Consider the following 15,640-nt stretch of genomic DNA (forward strand, 5'->3'; position numbering starts at 1 on the left):
GTCCAATTTTGTGCTTATATTTTTTGGCAATCCCAAAGAAGTGCTCATGTGGTAGAAAATATGATCATTGCCTAAAAGGTTTACTGGTACAGATTCTGGAATTTTTTTTTTTTAATGAAGAATTTTCTAAATTAAGTTCTGTGGTTTTATTCCAATAAGAATGTTATTTTTCTTCTATTTTAGTTTCAGTCCAATCTCCAACCAAAAACCATTGTACATCCTCAACAAGTGAAGCAGTTCCACCCCCAACTTTGACACAGAATCAAGCGTTTTCTCTTCCTCCTGGTCATGCAGTGTGTTGTTTCTTGGATGGTGGAGTTGGACTTTATGATATGGGAGCTAAGAAGTGGGATTTTCTTAGAGACTTGGTATGTATTTAGTCATTCCTTTATTATACATAACACTTTTTTGTGTAAACCCATGATCTTTACTTTTACTTGTATCTTAATATTATTTGAAATTATTTTTGTAAGTAATAATATATTAGAAATGTATTGTAGCTGGTTGAAACATTTTAGAAAATGCATAGAATGATGATAAAACTACTAAAATAATTTTTAACCACTATACTTTTAAAATCATAATGTCTACTTATATTTTATGTACAATGGACAATTGCATAGCTGTAGTATATTTTGAAAACAAAACGAGAATAGAATGTCCTTTCAAGAGAAAAGACAAGTTGATCTCTGCCAGTTACTCAAAGCCTTATTGTTCCCATTCATTAATTGAATAAGGTTGGATTATGTTTTCTAAGATTTGTTTCTATTGTTGAATCGTTATGATACTTAAGTGAGTCTATTAATTCTGTTTTTATGATAATTAAGCCCCTATCTAAGATAAAATACAACCTTCTCGAGATCCCACATTTTTCTCTGGTTGTGTTCTGTGGTACAGCCCCACTACCTAATATAGTATCTGCCACGTAGCAAGACGATTAAATTTTGTTGAATGAATGAATGAAGATATGCAATAATACATATTGTGTTATAATTAATATTTCTCAAAAACCATTGTCTTTAATTTTCTCTGCTTTAGAGTTTCTAAAAATGCCCCTGTCTTTTTCCGCTGGTTTGAATTAGACTAAATTGGACATTTAAGAAACTTTTAAACGCTAATTATTTTCTTTTGATCTTAGAAAAAGAATCTAGAACTGTAATTGTCCTTGTAACTGAAGAGAAAGAATCAGTAATATTGTATCTTTTCAAGACTTCTCATTTAATTTTATCCTCAAATGAAAAATCGATTTATAGCAAAAATATTTTTTAAATAATCTGTAGCTTAATTATTTTAAAATTTTCATTTTGTAGATATTCATTTGAGGATGATATAATTTTTTTTCACTTTCACTTTTCTTTTTATATAAACTGTTTCCTAGTGTGGTAAACTTTTTGTGTACTTCAAATTACCATTTATTTTTTAAAAAAATTTATAAAAGGGAAGGGAGAGAAATGCAAGAATACACTTAAATCTATAAAAAGTTATGTAAGCAGAAGTCATGCAATCTAAATTCAATAAATTTTCTATGACACTTCATATTAAAAGTATATTTTACTTAAAATCTGTTAATTTATAATTCTAATAAATGCTGAATACTAAATACTAAAAGCTGCTTGATTATAAATTATCTCAGTTGCTTTTCTCACTTTAAATTGTGTGCCAGTCAGGAGGCAGCCATTTTTTCCTTATAGTTTCAATTTACTTAACATAGACCCAAATTTGAAATTTCTCGAAGTGTTACCAGGAGAAACAACTCTGAACTGCTGTATGTATAAAGCATCTCCAAAGATTCCAGATTACATAGGATAAGAAATATATTATTAATATTTTTTAAAATCTTACATAATTTTTAAAATCTTATTAATAAACATTCCAAAAGGTGTACTTCCATGTAAATATTTGCTTCATTAAAATTAAGAAAAATGCCACAACATTTTCCTCTTCTTACCCACCTTCCTCTTGGTAAGAAGAAAACACGGAAGACACATTTACAATTTCGTTCTTGCTATGTGAATTTTCATGTTTCAAAAAATAAAAATTTAAGGCATAGCAGTGAAATAGCATTTAAAACTGCATATAAGTCCCTGCCTTGATTATGTTCCTAACATTGGAAATGACCACGTGGGACAGCTGCAGCCAGGTGAACCAGTGACTCTAACAACATTTTTCCTTCTTGCTAACCCTTGAGATTTTTCTTTCCTTTACCTCCACCTAACGGAGAAACTTTACAGTACTTTTGTAGTTTCCTAACGGTTGTGATTTGTGGTATTAATGGAAGTACAGAGTTTTAAGAACTTTCTTCTCTACCCTTATTCTATTAGTTGAGGACTAGAAAACCCTGTCTTTGTACTTCAACTCCGTCTCTAGATCCCAAATGTTAGTTTTGTTTGCTTAAAGAAGAAATTTCTATTCCCATTCCCCAGCATTAGAATAGTTGTAATTCCAGCTATTTATGTTGGTCTCTTAATGGATTTTCCCAAAGGCCCACAGTAGTTAAGCACTACTTTACTGGTATATGTTTACATGCATCTGTATATACCACTTTATAGTCTTGTGGGTGTTTGGGATCCAAATCATTGTGTAATGGGAGTAAGTATTCAGGTTCCAAAGAATAGACTTAGAAAATTTTGGAACAAGGCTCATTAAAAATTGGGCTTATGCCTGATTCTTTTGTTTCTGCTAAAATTATGAGGTGCTTTTGGAGCATTAGTATAAAAAAGGAATATTTGCATTAAATGACTTTTAGTTTGAGTTTCATCTTGGTCTTCTATTATAGTGCCAGATGACGTATGGTAACTATTAAGTTAATTGCTTTATAGATTTCTAGCATAGCATTCTATAAGTTTAATAAAAATAGAAAATATCTTTTGCACTGAATTGAAATTGAAAAGTGAGACTTCTGAACATCTTTGAGTTTAGTTGCTGATTTGAGGAACCGTGGTTGACTAAAATCTAGGTCTGTACAAAATAATACAGTCACGGCACAGAGAAAATTCAATCACCATAGTGATTCCAGTTTTCTGTTTTTCTTGCCTATATATTTTTGCATTTATATTTGGAAAACCATACTACATGTGTCGATTTGAGTATACATTGTGGTTCGTCTATTAGTAATGTGAAGTTTTCTCAATAATTATGACTCTTTATGCCATGTTCTAGGGACATGTGGAAACTATCTTTGACTGCAAATTCAAGCCTGATGATCCTAATCTTTTAGCAACAGCTTCATTTGATGGCACTATAAAAGTCTGGGATATAAATACATTAACAGCAGTGTACACATCCCCGGGTAATGAAGGTGTTATTTATTCCCTTTCTTGGGCTCCAGGTAAGAGATATTTTATTGAAATTGGGAATGTAATGAAATGGCTTTTTAAAGTTTTATATTCATTTGAGTTACTTTCTTCCTCTTGATCTCATCTTGTTCTACATGAATGTAGATAGTGTGAACGTATTTGTTGATTCTCTTTTTGCAAGGTTTAAGAAGAGTCTATCTGCAGAGGCACTTTGATTCCTGGTTTCCTCTATGTAACAAGTCATACAGAAAAACCACAGTAAATCAGGATTATCTTTACCCATCTAATATTAGTTGTATTTCTATGGCTACGCCTTTAAAAGTATAATATAATTTACGTGATAGAAGTTTTCTGGAAAATTTTAATGTAAATCCTGTTTATGGTTATATATCAAGTAACAGTTCACTTGTAACCGTGTAATTCTATAATAAGTTCACCTTTGAAATACTGAAGAACTTGTATGCTATAATAAGATCTTATCTCTGATCTTAGATGCCACCTTCTACCTTGCTGTACATATAAAGGAGAGATGTCCTATGAAACCTCTGACATTGTCTCTCAAAACATTATTTTCCCATAACAAATAATTTCACACACCTAAATGAATTTTTCACTTTTAAGGTATATGTAATGGTTTACTTATTTGGCCTAATAGTAATATATTAATTCAGTAACTACATGCAATGTGGATATAGCTCATCCTTATTTTTTAAATTATTTCCTCATACACAGGGATTCTTAACTTTGAATATGTGGGCCTCTAAGGGTTTTATATTTCATCAGAGAGTTTGGGAATCTCTTAGAAATTTATGAATAATTTTTAGTTTGTGTGTATATATGCCTATATCTGTCAAAGAGTATCATAGTACTCAGATTTTCAGAGTTTCATGATACAAAAAAGGTTAAGGACCACTGCTTTATGTATCCTTCATCTCCTACAATGAGGAGAGTTATAGAAAAAGGTTTTACTTACAACTCTTAATGACAATGTTTGTCCTTTAAGCAGAACATAACTGAGCCTGTTATCTTGATTATTGCAGTATGCACCTCCACAGTGGGTTACCTTGGCTAGCAATATAGGAATTGCACCAGCCAGTGCAGTCACCTTGCACTAGAGCTCTTATTAGCTGACTACTCTTCATCCTACAAAAGTATTTATCTGAAACATAAAACATAAATAAAACTCGTGACTGTAAAAACTATTGTTTCAAATCATAACACAGAAGATCTAATCTGACTTATAGCATTCTTTCGCTCTCTACATTGAGAATTTGCAGCAAGAAAGTAAAAATGTTAGAAAATGGAAATTCTGTCATTTTCTGTTATGTGATTACTGGTGAATCATGACTTTGAGGTAAGTGGGGATGATATTTAAAAGATACATGAGGGTTGACAAGGATGGAAATAGAGTGGGATATAGATAATTACATAATTTCCTCTGTATCTTAGTGTAGATAGAAGATGAAAAGAAAAGAAATGCAAATAAATTTTGAAACACATCCCCAATAATTTAAGAACCCCAAAAGGAGAGCAGAGTAAAAATGTTAGAAATATGATGAGAACATTTTAGTGTGTATAATCGTTTATCAGAAAGTAGTTTCTCCATATTTTTATTCCTAGATAGCAGATGACAGCCGCTCCTTTCTTCTGATGGAGAAAACCTCCTCTTTCACTGTCTTGCAAAAGGCACTTATTTAAGTCCTTGACCATTCACTTAGCAGTAGTTTTATTTTCACAAATATTTTTTATTTCTTAAACACAGAAAGCATTGTTTATGTTTTTATGGAGAAACTGTATTTTTCATGTGATCTGTTCGTAGAAATACTTTCATAACCATTAAAATACTACTAATCATGGAAATAGGAATACAGACTGAATATATGACAATATTGAGGAATTATTGTTAATCTCCATGAGAGTCTGGTCTTGGTCAATAAAGAAGTCCCTGTCTTTTAGACATGCATACTGAAGTTTTTAAGAATGAAATATGATATCAGAGATTTACTCCAAAGAAGTTCAGCAGATGCTATAGACAGAACAAGATTGGCCATATTTTGATAATTGTTGAAGCTGTATAATGGATACATTAATTGTATTATTTTATCTGTATTTTATGCATTTAATAATTTTCAAAAAAATTAAAGAACTAGTTTGCAAATCTCAATTCTTACGTTTTCACACGTTATATTTTTTAAAAAGAATTACATTTATGGGAAACATTTAGTATAATGTCTAACAAATTGTTTCCTAAGGTGGTTTAAATTGTATTGCTGGGGGAACTTCCCGAAATGGTGCTTTTATTTGGAATGTTCAAAAGGGCAAAATTATACAACGATTTAATGAGGTAAGATGTATTTATTGCTACTGAATAATATAATGTTTTATACTATTTTGTATTTTGTAAATATTTTTATTTCATAATATAATAACACTTAATATATCAGGTGGTATGTATGTTCTCTCAATTAGAAGAAAATCCTAAAGGATACTCACATACTAAAATGAATTCTGAAAATTGTAGCTGAGTCACCTAAAGTTGCATTAGAGAATCAAAGGAATTTGGGGTCATCCTCCACAAAATCTAGGCAAATACTAAATAATAGGAAGAAGACTAAACTCAGAGCAAGTCCCAAATTATAGTCCTCGTTCTGTTATTAATTCGCTCTTGATATAAGGAGAATCATTTTATTGCCCTAAACCTGTTTCTTCACCTAAAAAATGATGAAGGTGGATTATATAATTTCTTAGATTTCCTTACAGTTTTCAAATTCTATTCTTCCATGAAGAGTCTTAAAACTTGCTCTCTTATGTTTGTAGCATCACAGATTTTATTTCTCCTTTGGCTTGGAGTTATATTGTCATCCTATATTTTACTGAGTTCCATTAATATTTGAAAAATACATGTAGGCTGGGCGCGGTGGCTCAAGCCTGTAATCCCAACACTTTGGGAGGCCGAGATGGGCGGATCACGAGGTCAGGAGATCAAGACCATCCTGGCTAACATGGTGAAACCCCGTCTCTACTAAAAAATACAAAAAAAAAAAACTGGCCGGGCGAGGTGGCAGGCGCCTGTAGTCCCAGCTACTCAGGAGGCTGAGTCAGGAGAATGGCGTGAACCCGGGAGGCGGAGCTTGCAGTGAGCTGAGATCTGGCCACTGCACTCCAGCCTGGGCCACAGAGCGAGACTCCGTCTCAAAAAAAAAAAAAAAAAAGAAAAGAAAAATACATGTAATCTGGTTACAAAATATTAGGTATGAATCGGGAAAATGATCTAAGATTGTCTTGAAATTTCATTTATTTTAGATGGTTACTGTTGAAGCTTATTAAATATATAATTTCTTTGAAAATTGCTTCTATATTTGGGGTTTTAAAAACATCTATACAAAGAGTATTATCCCTTTGAAGATGCTCCTTAATAGTCTTGCTCCCCCACTACTTGTAGTAGTGTAGCAGATACAGAGTTATTAGGAAAACTTTATGGACCACTGTGAGCAATTTTGCCCTCAAAAAAGGAAACTTTGACAAAAGATTATAAAAGTTACATCCTTCCCTTTCTCTACATACAGCACAATACCCTTTCAGTTTAGCAATGCCCCAACCTGCCGTCTTCCCTCCCATCACCAACACAACAATTTATCCCATAATAAATAGTGGATTATAAGAAGAGATGAGCCTAGAAATGAAACTTATAGCCTAGATTCAAAAATTGTGTGTCTTTACTTATTAGATCTGTTGATTTCTTCTTATGGCATCTTGGCAACTTGGAGTCTCACGTATCTGCCCACTAATACCTAAACACTTCCAGCCTGATTCTGGAAACCCAGTATTTTAGTATCAAGGACATGTCTTTTATTTCTTTATGTCTTTCCCAACATTCACTAGCATAGTTAAGACCACTACTGAAATTGCTTAAATCCTATGTCATGAATAAGGGAAAAATTAACAATGCCAACTTTAATTAACTAAGCTACATGTGTTCCACAAAAAGAATTACAGGATAGTAGAGTCATAAGTGCAATTTTCATGGGAATAAATGAAGCTGACAGAAGGCCTCCACCTCATAAAATGAATGAGGTGGACGCAGTGGCTCACGCCTGTAATCCCAGCACTTTGGGAGGCCGAGGCGGGCGGATCACGAGGTCAGGAGATCAAGACCATCCTGGCGAACACGGTGAAACCCTGTCTCTACTAAAAATACAAAAAAATTAGCTGGGCGTGGTGGCGGACGCCTGTAGTCCCAGCTTCTAGGGAGGCTGAGGCAGGAGAATGGCGTGAACCTGGGAGGCGGCAGAGCTTGCAGTCCAGCCTGGGCGACAGAGCGAGACTCTGTCTCAAAAATAAAATAAAATAAAATGAATGAATAAAGGGACTAGTCCCATTTTTAAATCTGCCTGCATAAACCTACCCTCCTTGATCCCCAAAGAGGCACAACCAGCGAACTGGAGATTGCGTTAAGAAGTTAAAGCTATATTTACACAGCAACCTTAAGATGTAAGATAAAAAGTCACCTTAGTTTCCCCTTAATGGAAACCACAATTTAAGTACTATATAAAGTAGAAATGCTTTAATTAAAGTTTAGAAATGGGTTGATGACAACTTTTATTTGCCAATCACACAGTTAATGAATGACACTCTCGTGTAATGTATTCCTTCTAGTTTTAAAAATTCTTACAATTCCAGCTATAACTGTATCCCCTGGCCCTTCCTCAGTCCTAGAAAGCAGAAAATCAAGCGAATATAAAGTGATTTAGTATAGGAATAATGTTAAATCTATTCTGATTTCTTTATAAAATGGAACAACTTTGGAACTTAGAGAAACAACCAATAATAACTGCTTACAACATTTCTTATACTGAGGTTGAAGTAGCACTGTGTTTGGAAGCAGACAGATAACTGTTTTCATCACCATACTGGTATTCATGGGAAAAGGCATTAAGCAGAGCTTAAATCTAGAGATGACTTAAGGAGGATATTTTGACTCTTTACCTTGTATCCAACAGAAGGAAATGGAGCCACCTGATTTATGTCTTAAAACAACAGATTGATATCTTAAAACTTTTAAATTGTGACAGCTTTAGATATTTTTAAAGTGTATATTCAAGTTTCTGCTCTTGACAGTAATGCCTATTTTAGTGTCATCTAAAGCACATTCCTAATAGAAAAGTAATACTTAGAAGAAGTAAATATATAAGAGAAAAAAAGGGGTGAATTATTTCTTATTGATAGGTATTTTACATTTTTTGAAGCATGGAACAAATGGAATATTCTGTATTGCCTGGAGTCATAAAGATTCTAAAAGAATAGCAACCTGCAGCAGTGATGGTTTCTGGTAAGTCCTATGTATGATACATGATAGGAAATTACACTGTTCCCATTTGATCATTCCAGTTGTATATCAATGATATTTCATTTGTACAGCTCTACCAACTCTCAGAAGCATTATTTTTAAGCCCATATAGTCACATACTATGTTACTATAATGTATCATTAATAAATAACAATGCAAGAGTATTTAAAATGTGTTTAATGAGCCATTCATTGCTTTCTCAATGAAAATACTACTTTAATTATTATGAAAATACTCATTTTTTTGCCTCAAAGAACCTTTAAGGACTTTTCACAAAGTCTTAGTAATTATCATCACATCACATCACAAAATTTGTTTAATAAGCCATTCATTGCATTCTCAGTGAAAATACTACTTGAATTATTATGAAAATACTCATTTATTTGCCTCAAAGAAACTTTCAGGACTTTTCACTTAGTAATTATCATCACAATGAGAACCCAGTAGTATTTCAGTTTTACAGGTGATTCAGCAGATATAAAGTGCTGTAGAAACTTGTTTACAGTTTTGTAGATGCTGCTATTTATAAAGGGATAAAAAGCCTTTGCAAGGAGAAATAAGGTCATGCATGTGGGAAATGTCTTTTGTTAGGAAATAACTTCACTGACCCTGTGTTTTAGAAGTATGTGCTTTCTTAATTCTTTAAGTTCCAGAAATAAGTAAGTTTCCAAATAAAAGTATGTAAGCAAAAAATGCCTGCTTTAAAAAACTTTTTAAAATCAGGTGCTCCTCCCCTGTAGCTATCTATGGATAAAGTCATCTTTGATAGGTGGATACGTGGTATAGACACTCATAGTTCTTGAGAATACAGAAGTTGTTAGGTTTTGCTAAATCCACTCCAGTCTTCTCTTCCTTACTTTTTAATTTCAGTAGAAAAGACAGTAGTTACAGAAACCAAAGATCCTTACTGGGAAGTTAAAATTTTCAGAAACAACAATATTAACGATTTTTTTTTTCCTTGAAAGGAACTATGTGCTAATTGATAGATACCAAAATACAAAAGACCTGAGTTTTTTAATTAAGTGATACAAAATTAGTTTGACCATGTATTTCAGGGCATTATTTATTTGACAGATATCACATTCAGTGAGTAAACACCTGTAAGCATAAGTCACCATCACTCCCCAGTAACCTTAAAAGTGTTGGTGGGCCTAATAACATTTAAGACAGTCTTTTCCATACATTTCTAAAACTTCATCATACATTAATTAGTACATGCTTTTTTTCTAATGGAATCAATAGCTTTTGCATTGTGGTGATAATAGAGCAGGGTAGTAGAGCTTTTATTTTTGCAGTTAAATTACATAGAATCCTTTTCTGATAGCAGAGGGTAGGGGATCATCTCTGAATTATAGTTATATTACTGATAATATGCAATGAAAAGTTATAACTTAATGTCTTGGTCTTGGTGCAATGGTACATAAAACCAGCTTTATAAATACTTGTTTTAAATACCTTTTGTTCAAAATAAATTTTGAACTACCTCATTTTGAAGCTAAAAATCTAACATATATGTTAGTTATATCATTATGTTTTAAAATGTATTAGACTATGTTTTCCTCAATTTAAAAAAATTCTATAAGAAGAAGCGTGTTTGTTGTTTTTCCATCGCTCAGGCTGGAGTGCAGTGGCGCAATCCCAGCTCACTGCAGCCTTCACCTCCTGAGTTCAAGTGATTCTCCTGCCTCAGCCTCCTGAGAAGCTGAGACCACAGGTGTGCACCACCACGCCTGGCCACCGTTTTTGTATTTTTTGGTAGAGATGGGGTTTCACTATGTTGGCCAGGCTGGTCTTAAACTCCTGACCTCAAGTGATCCACCTGCCTCGACCACCCAAAGTGCAGGGATTATAGGCATGAGCCACCGCGCCCGGCCAAGAAAATACTTTTTAAATAAAAATTATTACCTTCTATTAATTGTAGGTTACCATAATTAATATTAAGAGATGCAAATATACTCATAATTGGTAATATTTATACAATACTGTCAAATGTTCCTTGTGCTTTGTAGACAAAATCTCTGTCCTGGAATATTTCTATTTGAAATTTATAATTCTGACTTTTGTTTCCTTGAATAATGTATTAGAATGTTGTTTTCCTATTAACATGTTATAATTAATTCTAGTATTATTCGAACAATTGATGGTAAAGTGCTACACAAATATAAACATCCGGCTGCGGTGTTTGGTTGTGATTGGAGCCAAAACAATAAGTAAGTGTTTTTTTCTGAAATAAATAATAACTGCATTTTGGAAATTTTAAATAACCATAAAGTTTAGTGCTATTTCCAAAGGTAATATTTATCACTCTATTTATATGATATCCCCTTTGCCTGGCAAATGAGAAACAACCTTGTAATTGCTCATTTATTTTAGTTATTTTTATTCCATAAAGTTTTTACATGATTTACAAATATTGATTTCTTACTCTCAAAAAAACTTTCTAATACATAGGAAAAAAAATAATGCTAACTAATGAAAAATAGAAATGAGTCCATTGCATGTATGGCTTCTATCATAGAAACATGGCCCTTTTTTTAATCTCACTTAGGAATCTGTGTGGTGCCAGTGTTCCACTGTGACTTTGCATTGTCCCCCACCTGATGCTAATGCCTCTGGCACTGGGTAATTTTCCACAATGTGGAACTTAAGGGCCTGGTTTTGAAAGGTCGATCTTGTTTGACAGCAGAGTATTTATCATGTAAAACTCAGCTTAGATTTAAAATTACGTCCAAGTCAAATCTCCACTAAAATGAGACCTTTAACTCATTGCATTTCTTAGAATATTGTGTTTCAAGCCTCTTTTAATGGGATATAAAATATATCTAAAAATTCAAAGTTATTTAAGATATTGTCAAAAACAATGTGAACTATGTTATTTCATATGAAATGTGGGAAATATAGATTAAGGTACTAAAGCCTAACTATACCTGTGTTCTGAGTCAAATCACACATTTTACAAAATGACAGATCTATGTGTTTCCTCCAGTAAGTGCGGAAGAATGTGTCACACACTGATTTTTGTGGTTTTTTGGGGACAGAGTTTCGCTCTTGCTGCCCAGACTGGAGTGCAATGGCGCAATCTCAGCTCACGGGGCTCACGGCAACCTCCACCTCCCGGGTTCAAGCAGTTCTCCTGCCTCAGCCTCCTGAGTAACTGGGATTACAGGCATGCGCCACCACACCCAGCTAATTTTGTATTTTTAGTAGAGACAGAGTTTCTCCATGTTAGTCAGGCTGGTCTCAAATTCCCAACCTCAGGTGATCCACCCGCCTCGGCCTCCCAAAGTGCTGGGATTACAGGCATGAGCCACCACACCCGGCCTTACACGCTGTTAAGGTTATATGCAAAATAAGCTCACTATCTGCTCATCCTCAGTATTTCCAATCTCAGTGGCCAATATTGCTAACAAGAAAAACTGCTAAAGCCAGAATCCTTAGCCTTTTCTTTTACACATTTTTATGTCTCACTTTTCATTTTCAATCAGCCACCAATGCCTGTAATTTTCTCTGTCTAAATATTCATCTTGGCCGGGTATGGTGGCTCATACCTCTAATTCAAGCACTTCAGAAGCTGAGACCAGAGCGTCACTTGAGCTCAGGAGTTCAATACCAGCCTGGGCAACATAGTGAGACTTCATCTCTTAAAAAAAAAGAAAAATTAAAAAATTAGTCAGACTGGTGGGGCACACTTACAAGTGTGCAGCTCCGCGGGAGCTGAGGTGGGAGGGTGGGTTGAGTCCAGGAGGTCAAGGCTGCAGTAAGCCATGATTGTGCCACTACACTGCGGCCTGGGTGATGGAGCCAGACCCTGTTTCAAATTAAAAGAAAAAAATATAAATTTTTCCTAACCATCAACCTGCCACTAAACCAGTAACATTTAGGTCTTCTTTGAGTTCTACTGAAACCTTCTAAGTCAATTCACCCTTTATCATCACCTCCCCTCTCTCTCCCTCACCTCTCCATGTTGCAGTCAGAATGAACATTTAAGACACAGAACTGAGCACACCATTCTACTGCTTAAATCTTTCAATACTTTCCCATTAACTGTAGGATAAAATGAAAACTTTTTAGCAAGCACTACAAAAAGGTCCCTGACTAATCTTTTCCCTCCCGATTTTATTAATCTCATTCCCAGGCTTGCTTTCCTTTACTTCTTGCATCCAACCACACTGGCTTTCAGTTTATTGAACTAGCCATCTGATTTTCACCCCAAGGCTTTCACTTATACTGGCCGCCTTACCTAGGATTCTTTTTCCCATCCTACACCACATACCCTACCTGGGTGGGACATAGATAACTGCTACCCATCCTTCAGCTTTCAGCTCAAAAACCACAGAAAAGTATTCCTTGACCCCATATGAAATAAGTTTCCCATATAATATGCCTTTGGAGCACTTAATATAGTAAAATTAAATTTTATTTGTTGCCTGGTTGCATAATGACTGTCTCACCCTCTGAAATGTAAGCCCTATGAGATTGCCAACTGTGTCATCTGTGTTAAACAGCATATTCTTAGCAAAACACTGAGTTGCTGACCCTCACTGTGCCTTGAAAAAAGGAGATGTTCGATAAATATTTGTTAATTATGCAAATGAACAGAATTACCTTGTATCTGACTAATGGAACAGTTCCACATTCCTATTTCTCTGTTTTATAGAGTTAATAACCTATTTGGCCAGTTGAAATAAAAGTTAGATATTAATATAATATGTTTAGTTATTTAAGAAAGCTTTATTTTCAGATGACACTGGAAGAAGTCCTTTATATTTAACTATTATGCTTACTACCAAGCATACCTAATACATTTCATTTTTAATGTTAAAAACCTTTTAAAATGTTTTAATTGCTGTATTCATATTCCACTTAGCATCTTAGTAGGTAAGTGAACCTTGAACATAACAAAGTTTATTTATAAGATATCTCTGACTGTATAATTTCAATATCTTTATGTGCATTCTTTAAATGTTTATGATACCATTTCTAAGACTTTATATTTATGTATCTGCATATACATATATAAAAATATACTCATATATACATGTAAAAATATATATATATATATGCAAAATATATTTCCCAAGTGTAGAAACTGTCCTGTTTATCAGTGGGCCTTGAGAAGATGTAATCTTATAACCCATATAATGTAATATAAGCCTTACAACCCATGTGACAAAGTCAACAGTTTGAAGTTTTGAGAGGGTTTTGATGACGGTTGAGATCCACGGTGTGTGACTGCCTTTCTTTATGTTTAGCATGTGGAAACCGTTTATGTGATGGTTAGTGTAGATGTTCCTCAAGTAGACTATTCTGGCAGGTCTGTGATTTCCACAGGTCTGCCTAGTACTCAGAATTCCTTTCCTAGCAGTATTCCAAGTTTGATCACGAAGGTACAAGCAGTTGCTTAGCTTATTCTCACTATTGTGAGAATAATGAGCAAAGAACATTAAAAGATCATATTCTATTTCCAGGGACTCCATAGTTGTATCAAACAGTTAAAGCCTCTTAAAGAAGGGAAGCCATCAAAAAGGAATGGAAAACTGGACTCTGACTCCCTGTCCAATGAGACAACCCTGGTCTGCAGGGAGCTTTTCCAAAAAACTTTCAGTGGGAATATTGCTGTTTATACCCATGCCACAAAAACAATCTAACAAATGGGCTAAGGCGTGTGATAATAATTTGCCCACCAGCAAGTAAGCAAATGTCATCACTCACCATTTGTGATGCTTCTTAACACCTAAGTGTTGCAAAATGTAAAGTTTGAGAAAAATTCAGAAAATTATGAGTCTGGTCATCTTGAAAAGGAACTTACAGAAATAGAAATACCATGACCGCTGACCTAAAATAAATAAAATAAAAATTCAACCAATTAAAAGAAAACACAGAAAGAAACTCTTTCCATACTGGTGCAGTTTCTGTAAATGAGTAGTGAGTGATTATACATGATTTTTTACATATGTAAGTTTTTAATCTAACTTCACTAAGGAAGCAAAAATTCTACTTTTAGAAATTAGAACTATGGTATACCTTTAATTATTAGTTATATATCATGTTTATCCTATGTCAATATTCCATTGATGATATTTCAGAGACATGATAGCCACTGGCTGTGAAGACACAAATGTTCGTGTTTATTACGTAGCCACCAGCTCAGATCAACCATTGAAAGTATTTAGTGGGCATACAGCAAAAGTGTTTCATGTTAAATGGTCTCCTCTGAGAGAGGGAATTCTTTGCAGTGGTTCTGATGATGGGTATGTATTTTTGGATTCTAATTTTCTTGTCCTTAAGATCATAAGCTGATATTTTCCTAGAAATGTATGTATTTATAGAATCAAATTGTATGTGGAAATAGATATATATTTAGACAGAGTCTCCCTCTGTCATCCAGGCTGGAATGCAGTGGCGTGATCTCGGCTCACTGCAAACTCCACCTCCCAGGTTTAAGTGATTCTTCTGCCTCAGCCTACCAAGTAGCTGGGAACCACAGATTTAGTATTGAATGATTAAGCATTTTTATTGAATTTTTGGCATAAATCCAAATTTAATAAGAGAAATAATTATGAGATTTCTCTAGGTTATGACTTGAAATAAGTCAGAATGGTAGGGAAATCAGTTATACTGCTGTACTCATGACAGAACTCACAGATGCTGTGCTTTGGCCTGGAAAGTGTCAGACACTCATTTGCAGTGGGGCCTATAAAAGCCTTTCTTAGATTTGACCAAAAAACATGCATTGGGACTTCGAAGCCTAACTACCTAACATGTTATAAAAGGAAAGATGCCTGTTCTAGTGGCCCCTACAATAGCATTAAATTGTTTTGATACAAATCCCTTTAATGTATTCTTATTTATGAAAGTATATCAAATGTAAAATATTTAAATGTTAACATCTATCAGAAATTAGCAACAAAACATTTAGATTATAATATACTTTGATATATTGTCATGTACTAGCTTAAGAGGATAAAGAAGAAATGAAACTTTTTTTTTTTTTGAG

General features: G+C 34.0%; 1 protein-coding gene across 3 annotated transcripts in view; it reads left to right on the forward strand.

The window, feature by feature from the left end:
* The window catches only part of WDR17 (WD repeat domain 17), a 117,304-nt gene that overhangs the window by 67,754 nt on the left and 33,910 nt on the right, over positions 1–15,640 (forward strand). For all 3 annotated transcript variants that reach the window (XM_033215733.1, XM_033215735.1, XM_033215734.1), the window contains 6 exons: positions 184–368; positions 3,160–3,328; positions 5,549–5,640; positions 8,543–8,625; positions 10,767–10,853; positions 14,730–14,894. In XM_033215733.1, coding sequence (XP_033071624.1) covers positions 184–368; positions 3,160–3,328; positions 5,549–5,640; positions 8,543–8,625; positions 10,767–10,853; positions 14,730–14,894 — 781 coding nt within the window. The remainder of the gene's footprint in view (positions 1–183; positions 369–3,159; positions 3,329–5,548; positions 5,641–8,542; positions 8,626–10,766; positions 10,854–14,729; positions 14,895–15,640) is intronic.

Source organism: Trachypithecus francoisi, unplaced genomic scaffold, assembly GCF_009764315.1.
Source record: "Trachypithecus francoisi isolate TF-2019V2 unplaced genomic scaffold, Tfra_2.0 Lachesis_group1, whole genome shotgun sequence".
Classification (NCBI taxonomy): Eukaryota; Metazoa; Chordata; class Mammalia; order Primates; family Cercopithecidae; genus Trachypithecus; species Trachypithecus francoisi.